This window comes from Dipodomys ordii, unplaced genomic scaffold (genome assembly GCF_000151885.1).
Source record: "Dipodomys ordii isolate 6190 unplaced genomic scaffold, Dord_2.0 Scaffold76, whole genome shotgun sequence".
NCBI classification, from domain to species: Eukaryota; Metazoa; Chordata; class Mammalia; order Rodentia; family Heteromyidae; genus Dipodomys; species Dipodomys ordii.
This window is the reverse complement of record NW_012267292.1, coordinates 10,433,485-10,445,446: the sequence shown is the minus strand read 5'-3', so window position 1 is coordinate 10,445,446 and position 11,962 is coordinate 10,433,485. Positions and strand designations below refer to the sequence as shown.

At 44.9% G+C, this 11,962-nt stretch overlaps 1 protein-coding gene across 2 annotated transcripts in view; it reads right to left on the bottom strand.

The window, feature by feature from the left end:
• Igf2bp3 (insulin-like growth factor 2 mRNA binding protein 3) overlaps positions 1-11,962 on the bottom strand; it is a 117,612-nt gene that overhangs the window by 105,009 nt on the left and 641 nt on the right. For both annotated transcript variants that reach the window (XM_013024487.1, XM_013024488.1), the window contains exon 2: positions 10,950-11,010. In XM_013024487.1, the coding sequence (XP_012879941.1) occupies positions 10,950-11,010 (61 nt within the window). The remainder of the gene's footprint in view (positions 1-10,949; positions 11,011-11,962) is intronic.

The window sequence follows — 11,962 nt, the reverse complement described above, 5'->3', positions numbered from 1 at the left end:
GAACTCTGGGCCTGGGCACTGTCCCTCAGCTCTTCAGCTCAAGGCTAGCGCTCTATCACTTGAGCCATAGCTCCACTTCCGGCTTTTTTTCTTTTTTGCTTATGTGGTGCTGGGGAATCGAACCCAGGGCCTCAGGCATGCAAGGCAAGTGCTCTACCACTGAGCCACCTTCCCAGCCCCTCATTTTCTTCTTAAAAGAGGATGTCTGGATGTTTTCATTCTGTACTAAGCCCTGATTCCAGACAACTTCAATCTTTCTCTGAAAGGATGACAATAAGCAAACTCTTCAATGAAGCTAAATAATATTTCTTTACTTGAGGGAGAAAAGAAATGTATCTCCGCTCTAACTTGCCACTAAGAAAATGATCAGATTGCTGTGAAAGCTACTACGAGGATTTGGACAGCTTAAATGGGAAGAATGCAGGCAGGGTAGAGTTACAGGCAAATGGACTCCACTCATCATCTCTATGGCTTGGGCAGGGCTTTATGGACAATCTTTGGGTAAAGCACCCGTTGCCACTAAAGAATCTACTGTGTCACCTCATTTTTTATTAGTTTTCTTTCTGAAAATAAATGTTTAATACACTCAAAGTAGTACTTCATTGATCAAAGGATTTGCCTAGACAAAGAAAGTAAGTTTTGAGCAGTGGACCTGTGGCTCACATCAGCTCAGAAGGCTGATGTGAAAGTCCATGAGACTTTTTTTGTGTGGGAGGAGGGGGAGACTTGAATTCTGGGCCTGGGCACTGTTCCTGAGCCCTTTAGCTCAAGGTAAGTGCTTTACCACTTAAGCCACAGTGACACTTCAGGTTTTCTGGTGGTTTATTGGAGATAAGAGTCTCACAGACTTTCCTGCATGGACTGGCTTTCAACCACGATCCTCAGATCTCAGCCTCCTGAGTAGCTAGGATTACAGGCATGAGCCACCAGTTCCCGGCTCCAATTAACCAACAAAAAGCCAGAAGTGGGGCTGTGTTTCAAGCAGTAGAGTGCTAGCCTTGAACAACAACAACAAAAATTAAAGGACAGTGCCCAGGCCTTGACCCTTTAAAAGGAAGTTGTTTAGATAAAAATGCTCTGTCTCAAAAACCAATTAATCTGCCAGGCACTGGTGGCCCATGCCTGTAATCCTAGCTACTTAAAAAGCCAAGATCTGATGATCATGATTCAAAGCCAGCCTAGGCAGATAAGTCTATGAGACTCTAATCTCCAATAAACTCCCCAAAAAGTGTCAGAAGTGAAACTATAGCACAAGTGGTAGAGTACTAGTCTTGAGCAAAAGAAGTTCAGGAATAGCACTTAGGACCAGAGTTCAAGCCCCAGGGCAGGTACAAGAAAAAAAAAAAAAAACCAACTGATCTAATCAATCACCTAGTTACAGCAACAATTGTGCCATCAAAGACCAACTCAGCTATGTGCTGGTGGCTCATGCCTATAATCCTAACTACTCAGGAGGCTGAGATCTGAGAATCACAGTTTGAAGCCAGCTTGGGCAGAAAAGTCCCTGTAAGATTCTTATCTCCAATTAGCCACCCAAAAACCAGAATCGAAGCTGTGGCTCAAAGTGGTAGAATGCTAGCCTTAACTAAAAAAGCTCAACCTCTGCACATCAAATCACTATGTATTTAGAGCATCAAACTGAAGCACTGTGCATGGTCTCCACTGTTTTAGATCTTGAGGCCAAAATTCTCTTCAGATAATTTCTCTGACTTTTAATAAAAAGTGAGTTACTTAGCCAGGCACTGGTGGCTCACACCTGTCACCCTAGCTACTCAGGAGTCTGAGATCTGAAGATTGTGGTTCAAAGCCAGCCCAGGCAAGAAAGTCTGTGAGATTCGTATCTCTAATTAACCACCGGAAAACAGGAAGTGAAGCTGTGGGTCAAAGTGTTAGAGCTCTAGCCTTGAGCAAAAGAGCTCCAGGACAGTGCCCAGGCCCCGAGTTCAAACCCTATGACCAACAAAAAAAAAAAATTATTTGTCTATAAAAAAAAAAGTGAGGGGCTGGGAAGGTGGCTCAGTGGTAGAGCGTTTGCCTTGCATACATAAGGCCCTGGGTTCCATTCCTCAGCACCACATAAGCAGAAAAAAAAATCCGGCAGTGGCGCTGTGGCTCAAGTGGTAGAGTGCTAGCCTTGAGCTGAAGAGCTGAGGGCCAGTGCCCAGGGCCAGAGTTCAGGCCCCACAACCGGACCCCCCCCCAAAAAAAAGTGAGCCCCACAGCTTTCAATGAGATATGTTGAAACATGCCAGAGAGTGTTCAAAGGTCAGGTGACACAAACAACTCTTGTCCACTGAGCAAAAAAAAAATCTAGTCAACTTAAGAGACTCATTTCCTACAAACTGTAAATAGAATATGCTCATATATGTTTCTACAGATTAGGAAAACAAACTAAGATCCTAATAAGTGAATTCTAGAAGAAAGGCTATTTTCCTGGTTGGTTTATAACAGAGCTAGAAGACTACAATTTTTTATGTGTGTGTATGTGCCAATCCTGAGGCTTGAACTCAAGGAACAAGACAGCTAAGGACCTTGGCACTATACCTTAGCTTTTTCGCTCAAAGCTGGCTGGCACTCTACCACATGAGCCATACCTCCCCTTCAGGTTTTTGGTGGTAAATTAGAGATAAGAGTTTCTTAGACTTTCCTATCCAGGTTGGCCTTGAACCACAATCCTTAGATCTTAGCCTCCTGAGAGCTAGAATTACATCTATAAGATATCAGTGCCCAGCTTCAGAAGGCTAAGAGTTAATAACACCCTTACTCACAAACTCAAACTCTGTGGTCCCCTCCACAGGTGATTATGCCCTTCTTCTCCACAGGCTTTCTTCAGAACAATTCACTGTTTGCTTTTCCTTTGCCAATGTGTGGGATCACTTTCCCTCTCCTTTCTCCTATTGATGATATTTCTTCTTGGTGATCCTGTCCAGTTCAAAGGTTTTGATGCCACAAGCTATAAAGCCTCTGATTCTCCATTTCCCACCTTCCCTTGAGTTACTGACTAGTAAGTCCAGCTACATTTCTAGTAAGTATTACAAACATGCCTAAAGCAAAGTTTCCAGGACTGGCAGAGTGGTTCAAGTGGTAGACAGAGCACCTGCTTTAGCAAGTATGAAATCCTAAATACAATCCCCAGCACTGCAAAGATAAATAAAGGAAAATTTATTGCAAAAGCAAAGTTCCCAATTTCTACGGAAACAGGTACTCCTACATTTCAGTAAATGGCACCATTTTTCCCCATTTGCTCCCCAAAAATCTTATCATTGTTGACTCTTCTTACCCTTTTATCTAATCCATCAGGAAATCCTGTTGACTATTTCTTACATATGAATGGGGGCCTGGCCACTACTCATTATCTTTAATGCCATTGCCTCTTCCTAGGACATTACAATGGATAGACTTTAGCTCACCATTTCTATTGCTAAATTCAAGTTTCAGATATTTTATGCTCCAAAGGTCTTGAAGCCAATATTACCTTTTTCTATGACAACTTCAGAGAATTTCCCAAAGGTATGCTAACATACAAGATAACCAAAGACAACAACCACCATGCCTCTCACTCCATATCCCTAAAGACAACTTCCACACAGTACTTGAAGCTAAACTGGCCGGGTGACTTGTGTTATCAACGGAATGGGACAGAAGTAAATGATGCACCAATCAATTCTAGGTCTATCCTTTAAGAAGACCAGCAGCTTCCACTTTCAGTTGGGATATTCAGTCACTGTGCTACTAAAAAAGAAAAACTCAGGCTACTGAATGATGAAATACAATGTGGAGGCTGGGGAGGTGACTCAGTGGTAGAGTGCTTGCCTTGCATGCCTAAGGCCCTGGGTTCCATTCCTCAGCACCACATAAGCAAAAAGAAAAAAGCTGGAAGTGGCGCTGTGGCTCAAGTGGTAGAGCGCTAGCCTTGAGCTGAAGAGCTGAGGGACAGCGCCCAGGCCCAGAGTTCAGGCCCCACACCGGACCCAAAAAAAAAAAAGAAAAAAATACAATGTGGAGAAAGGTCACAAGGATAAGCACCAAGGGAGAAGTTACATGAATGAAGCCTTCTAGCACCACAGAGCCTAGCTTGGTAAATGACATAAAATGGTGTCATATAGAAGACAACCTAACAGACTTGTAGAATCATGAAAAAAGCTCCTATTCTGAGCCACTGTCTGAGTGTAGTTGTGAAACAGTATTAGGTAACTGAAATACCATGATGACAATAGAATTTTTCCCTAGACAATTAAGTTGTAATGACAGATATGCTATTGGAACCCAGCACTCCGGGGCAAGTCCATGGTCAGATGGAGGCCAGCCTAGGCTTCACAACTAAACCTTCTCCCATACCCTGGACTTTTCTTCTTGTGTGTATGTGAGTTTTGGGTTGGGGGGTGGGGGACGGTGAGGGTCGTTTTTGTTTTTCTGTGCCATTACAGGATTAGAATTCAGGACCCCATGTTCTCACTAAGCTTGCTGGCCCATTGTTGGCACTCTACAACTTAAGCCATGCCTGAAATCTGGCTTTTTGCTACTTAATTGGAGATTAAATACCTCAGCTGGCTTTGAAACATGATCCTCCAAATCTCAGCCTCCTAAATAGGTAGGATTACAATCATGGGTCATACATGGCTCGCTTCTACTAGATTTCCCCTCGAATATTTTTTGATAAGTTATACTATTTCCTAGTCAAGTTAAATGATCTCAGGATAATTCTCAAACACATATACATTTGATTTATTATGTATCACCCTTTGAGGAAATAAAATTCACATACAATATTTTTAGCTGTATTTATTTACCAATACTGAATGCCTGCCAAACAGCAACTTCAGACCAAGATAAATTACACCCTCAATTTTCATGGAGCATTCAAAACTATGCTTGCTACCAGCCTTCAAGCAAAATCCTGGCGATCTAAGCCAACTTGTAAACAGCACATTAATGGGGTAGAAATCTCAATTATGAGTGCCAACCCATTCCCTTCGTCCCTGCAACCACACTGCCACCTCCTGTCTTATGACTCTGGAAGCTTGAGTCAGAGACAGCAAGTCGATAAAGGAAACTCAACTAAAAATAGCTCAGCTAGCTACCCATCTTTCCGCCTCTCCTTCCTCTCAGACCAAACCAACTGCCAGAGTTACTGAATGGATAATTCATACCTTTCAAAAACGAGTTTGTGCTAGAGAAGCTGCAGTGTGAATGCTCTAAGGACAATGATAATGGAGTCACCTCAAAGAGATGAAGGTGGTTCCACCATTTCATTTTAAAACAAAATCTCAATCCTGTAACACTTAGCTAACTACAGCAGGATGTATATGACACACAAAAGCATTTCAAAGAATGGCAAAGATCCTTTCCCACTTACTGACTGACTGAAAGAAGTACACAGGCAAAAACACCTGAGTTCTAGCTACTCTGGAGGCTGAGATCTGAGGATCACAGTTCAAAGCCAGCCCAGGAAAAGTCTGTGAGATTCTTATCTCCAATAAACCACCAAAAAAAAAAAAAAATGCTGGAGGTAGAGGTGTGACTCAAGTAGTAGAGCACTAACGTTAAGCACAAAAGCACAAGGATGGGGCTGGGAAGGTGGCTCAGTGCATGAGGCCCTGGGTTTGATTCCTCAGCACCACATAAACAGAAAAGGCCAGAAGTGGCACTGTGGCTCAAGTGGTAGAGCGTTAGCCTTGAGCTGAAGAGCTGAGGGGCAGCGCCCAAGCCCAGAGTTCAAGTCCCAGAACTATGTGGGCACGCGCGGGCGCACACACGTGCGCGCACACACACACAACACACACGCACACACGTGTGTGTACAGACACACAAGGGGTTACCATACTCTTAAGTAAAGCTCCTTGGAGAAAAACCTCCATCTCCTAATTCCAAAGGTCTTTTTAAATCTTAGCTAATAACCTATTTCAAGAGTTGCAAAATCTCGGAACAAAAATACCCTTTGCCTCGTGAGTGCATTATAGTGATGTGTGACCTCAACAGAGAATGTTAGTGATCACGCAAATCAAAAGGAAAGCCAGAAACAGAAGCCAAGTTTCTCGATTCCCACTGGTTCCACACAAACGTCACGGCTCCTAACATTTTTCACTAGGTTCCTGGGAATAGCCCAGTCACAAGGTAGAAGCTACTTAGTCATATTCATTTAGTTTCTAAAAATTCTATTAAGACTGAAGCAAGGGATCCTTTTAACTATATTGAGAAAATATGCAATCAAGAAAAATCCCCCCAGCAATAACAACTTAAGCAGTCACACATTTCGATCTTAAGTGATGGACTCTTCAGATAATTCTGCTTGTAAAGGAAGAAAGTTTGCTAATATTACTAACCTAAAGTATCTGCATGTGTGAGACCCTTCCTGACTATAAAGTTCACCATGACCACACTGATAAGGAGCAGCCTTGCTATTCAAACCTGTGTTTATGTTCAGCATTGAAAATAGCTTCTAATATCCTAAGACTTTAAAGTTGGCCCCATAGTGAGGGGGGTCATAAGCCCTGGTTAATGGGTATTTTGCTGGTCAGGACACCATCCTATTCTATACTTAACAGCTATTAAAATGTAGCACTAGCTTTTAAATAGCCACTTAAAGATACATTTAAAACTCCAGTGACTTTTATGATGCTACATTCAGCAGTGGTAAATACAAAATTCTAATAGGAAAACAAGTTGTACCTTCTTTTTTCAATGAAACAGAACACAAGGACTTTTCGCCGAAGTGCTGTTTAGTAGTTGAAACTTAAAACTAGTTAATATCATTTAATAATGTAAAAATGTAGAAAACAAGGATATTTGAGCTCTGGCTGTTTAGAAAGGATCCTTCTTGGAAAGATAGTAACTATGATGGTCTACCATTTTTTCCTTTATTCAAATGTATTTCCAGCAACATATAATCATGACCACCAGCTAAATCTTAGGAGCCAGTTCAATTTTTTTAAATGGTTAGGGTCTAAAAACTGAATACTGAATTTTTTTTTTCAGAATTTGAAGAGGTCATAGAAATTTAACCAAAACCACCACCCTCCCAGTCTCCCCAAATCCCCCATGGCCAACTTTGCCATTCCCTCACCAATGCTCCAAAGCTCACAGCTTAATAAAAGAACACCAGTGCAATTTACATTAATTACATAGGGGCTCACAGTCCCAACCAGCGACCCTTCTAGAATCAACCAGGATCTTTCAAAATCATACTATGTCCTCACTCACCTTTATCCCAAAAACAAGTCTGTATCTTGAAGTCACTGAAAACTTTCAATGCTGTATCTTTTACACTTGGAAGGCAAAATGCCATAGCATCACAACTAAGAATCCCCTCTTCATTCAGTTTGTAGAAGACTTCAAGCTCAGGGGCCTTACTACAATAATCTTCTCCAACTCAGAGATATCTGAATGCAGAAAAGCCACATTCCTTCCACATTCCCTTGAGACTATAGTAATGGGGAGCTAAGCTAGGTCTGAACCCAATTCAACAAAACCCCTCCCTAAAAGGGTTTCCCCACCCAGCTCTCTCCTTGTAGTCAGAGCTAGGCAAGCCTACAAAGTATCTAATCACCTCCCAGGACTGCTCTCCATTTAGTTAGTGCAAGCCCATTCAACCATCTCAAGAGTACTGCCATAAGCATTCTCCAACCAACACCAGGTTCCCAACATGCCTTGCGCAGCAGGTATAAAGGTCAATGTTGCTCAAGTGGGTACGCCTGCATCAGAAGAAACCCACAAGATGATGGGGATTGCAATGACAATTTAAGGTAAAGATCCCCACCTCAAATCCAGAAGGTTACCTTGACAATCAAGTGATCTGACTGATCTATCATAATAAACTCCTTACTAAAGCAGTTCCCACGATGTCTTTTCTTTTCCTTGTGTGTGCGCGCACACACGCGCGCACACACACACACATACACACAGGTACTAGGGCTTGAACTCTGGACCTCAAAGACTCCATAGTTGCCTATAGGTAAAACTTTTCCATTGAGCCATCATGCCTCCAGATTGGGCTATTGGCTGGTTAATTGGACCTAAGAGTCTTATGGTCTTTTCTACTCCAGCAGGCTCTGAACCTTGATCCTCAGAGCTCAGCCTCCTCAGTTACTACGATTATAGAAATGAGCCATTGATAGCCCCCAATGCCAACTCTTTTTTTTTTTTTCTTGTCAATTGCAAGGCTTGAACTCTGGGCATGGACACTATCCCTGAGCTCTTCAGCTCAAGACAAGCACTCTACCATTTGAGCCACAGCGCCAGTTCCGGTTTTTTAGTAGTTAATTAGAGATAAGAGTCTCATGGACTTTCTTGCCAAGACTGGCTTTGAGCCGTGATCCTCAGATCTCAGCCTCCTGAATAGCTAGGATTACAAGCGTGAGCCACAGGCGCCCAGCTCTGATGCCAACCTTGCCAGAGGCATGTGGAATGTGGTTATCAAGGGTACCTTTTTGGTCCTATTCTTGAGCCTATGCAAGTGGTGAAGCAGTCCAGATTGGAAAACTGCATCATAACTCACTTTAAAACTAACCTAGATTTTCCAGTAAGTTTCTCTGGGTAGATTAAAGGATCTACTTTTGTTTTAAGACATTACAGTTCAAGGATAGGATTTATAGTACTCAATTGTTCTTCCAAATTATAAAAACAAAGTCCTCAATGTACTTGGTCCTGTTTATATAGCTAGTAAAATGCTTTTTAAAATCCTAAGCACTGGATTAAATGCTAATGAAACAATGAGCTTGAAAATTCAATCTTCACTGTTAATAAACTGAAGATGCTTGCAATAATAAATGTTTGCTGCCACTGGAAATGGTTTTGCCTTCCATGCTATACAAATGAACTCCTGTTCATGACAAAGTAGGTTTTAGGCTGGGGGAAAAAGCATTTAAGAATAAATTAGGCACCAAGCACCAGTGGCTCTCGTGTATAATCCTAACTACTCAAAGGGCTAAGACCTGAGGAACGAGGTTCAAAGCTAGCCCAAGCAGGAAAGCCCATGAGACTCTCATCTCCAATTAACTGCCAAAAACCTAAAATGGGACTGTGACTCAAGTAGTACAGTGCTATCCTTGATGAATAAAAACTTAGGGACAATGCCCAGACTCTGAGTTCAAGCCCCTGGACTGGCATACAAAAAAGAATAAACAGTTGTCACTAAACAATGTTTCTAATTTAATAGACTACACATGGGGAGAAATTAACCAGTTTAGAAAGGAAAGACAGCTAGTAAGGCAAATTACAGGCAGGTTGATAAATTGACCCTAATAGCTGTTTTATAGTTAGAAACTCACAAATTCTGAGTGTCAGTCCTTCACATATGATCATTTGATTATTTTTAATTCAACATTTGATGAAAACTAAGGACTAGGAATTTAGCTCAGTGGTAGAATATTTCCATGGCATGTCTGAAGCTAACTGATTCCCAGTACAGAATTTTCAAAGAAACAAATGAAAATGATGAAAACTAAGACACTCTGTTTAGAGATGAAAGTAATTAGAATTTACAGAATGCTTTTCCTCCCAAGGTAGTCAATTCAGACTATGCCTTTAAACTTCATTTTAAGAAGCTAGAACTTACTTCCCCTTTCATCCTGAAATTCCTGTGGAACTAAGATCAATTTGTAATTTTATACTTTTCAGTACACATTATTTTAGGAGCTCAAAAAAATAGTGCATTCTTCAAAATGAAATAACTTGATCCCTACCAAAAACCCCGACTAAAACCAAATCAGGCCATTTGAATATATTTCCAAGTGCTCTAAGCAAAATTAAGTACATAAAGAAAAACCCATAAAAATTCAAACGGGGACAGAAAGATTGATTTGTAAAATACTTTATCTGGAAGAGAGCTCAACTAGAAGCAGAGAGGCACACAGATGACATTTTTGCTGCCATCTATTTCTGCAGAGCAAACCCTCCCGGACTTTTAGAACATACATTCTCACCAATCCTTAACCAGACACACAGAACCCTGGTTTGAATTAACTTCGAGGTTATTGTTTGGCCTCGTTGGGAGCTGGGGGATGGGAAGGCAGAAACCCTAACCCCACCTTGCAAAACCCACAAGGCCACGGGCCAACCCCAGCTGCCACTGGCAAGACCAGCCCCATTCCAATTACGAGTTACAAAGACCTGGAGCTGGCCTGGGCTAGGGAAGAAAAAAAAAAATTTTTTTTCTCCAAAATACTTCAGTGGCTAGAACAGTCTGAAAACATTTTGTCAAGTGACACACTACATATGCTCTGAGAGAAAAGAAATGCCGCTGCCGAAGTAACACCAATCATCCGGTCTTCACCATCTCTTGGTGGTTATTTGCAAGCACAAATATACCAAGGGGTGGGAGGAGCCGTGGGCCACGGCGGTGTTGGCAGAAGCCAGCATAACTTTAGAGTGACTGAAAGGCACTTCTGGCCTGGAGAAGCCAGGGAGTTCACGCTCATATTCCAATACCCTCTGGCGAGTGAACGAGGAAAAGGCAAATTCCTTTCCTCACAGAAGCACCCACAGTGTGAACCAGCTCCAGACAGGGAAGGGCAGGGTCCAGACAGGGGAAGGGCAGAGTCCACTGCTTTCCCTGCCCTGGACCTGGGAGAGGAGGGTGGGAGTGGGGGGTGGGGAGGGAATAATCCACTGTTTCTTAAATCCTGCAGACTCCCAAAACCTGCCCTTTGAGACTTCCTCTTGTGGCAACTTGACCAGCTCTGCAGCAATCCTGTAGCCATGAGAGCTTCCTAGACCACCGTTTTATAACCGGGGACAATAATCCTGCAGCAGGGTCCACAGCCCAGCCCTTCCCCAGAATCAACACACACGCACCACTCAACGCAAAAGAAAAGGAGGAGCAACCTGACCCTCATGGCAAGCCCCACGAAGTGGAAGAAGTGTTCTCAGCTGTGCTGAGTCTAGTTTCTTCTGGTTAATGGGGGTGGAGGGGGTGGGGGGAGGGAAGGAAGAAACGAATTCAATGAGCTCACCTTTGCCTTTTGGGGACCGAATGCTCAACTTCTATGGCTTTCCCGTGCAGTTCCATTTTACCTGTGGACATACAAGGGGTGGTGAGACTGTTGGCCACCAGATCCGCACAGGCTAAGAGGCGACACAAACGGCTTCTGCGACCCCGGAAGGCTCCCAAGGCTCAGATCCACGCGCGAAGCCGGGCCCGGAGTGGGCGGGCCGCCGGCTTCCCCCGCCAAGCGGGGGGGGGGAACCACTGTCGGATCCACTGCGTGACCGACATTCTAGTTCCCAACGCCGCCCCTCTCGCCCCTCAAGGACCACCCCAACTTGCACAGGGCCCACGGGACACACTCGGAGAGGGGGCGCCCAGGCCCTCCTCGCGGGCCCAACCCCACGCGAACTTAGCGATGGGGTTGGAGAGGGCACCGGGTGGCAGGAAGGGGGACGGGGGACAACTGAGACGACGAAGAAAAAGCGAACGGCCTAGGGTGCAGGTCGGCACCGACTGCAAACCAGGAGTCACGGGTGTCGGGGCGCCCGCGTCATGTCTGACCATAAAGGAGAAGGCGCCAAGCTCGGGGCCCCTCGGAGGGACCCCAGCGCGGCTGCGTCTACGGCAGCCCACCTCCCGGCCGCCTGGAGGCCGCAGCCCCGCGCCCGGGGCCCGCCTCAGCCCACCTGCCCCTCGGGCTCGTCCGACCCGGAGAGGTGCAACCGGGAAGCGGGGCGCACAGCTCCCCGTGCAGGCGCGGGCAGGGGAGGCGTGGGGGGCCCCCGGTGCCAGGCACCAACCCTCGGCCTCCCCAGGCTGCGGGCTTCGAGACGCTTTCTGTTTTCTATGGCTGGGGACACCGAGAGGCCAGCGCCGTAAATCATGGCCAGAGAGCAGCAGGAAGGCCGTGGGGGGGGGTTGGTGGATCGGGGTTCGCGCTCGGCCCCGAGGCCCGGCGTGCCGCGGCCTGGAGCACGCGCCGGGGCCCGGGTGGGGCGACGCGCCCCGCGCCCTCCGGAGCCGGCGCCTGGTCGTTCT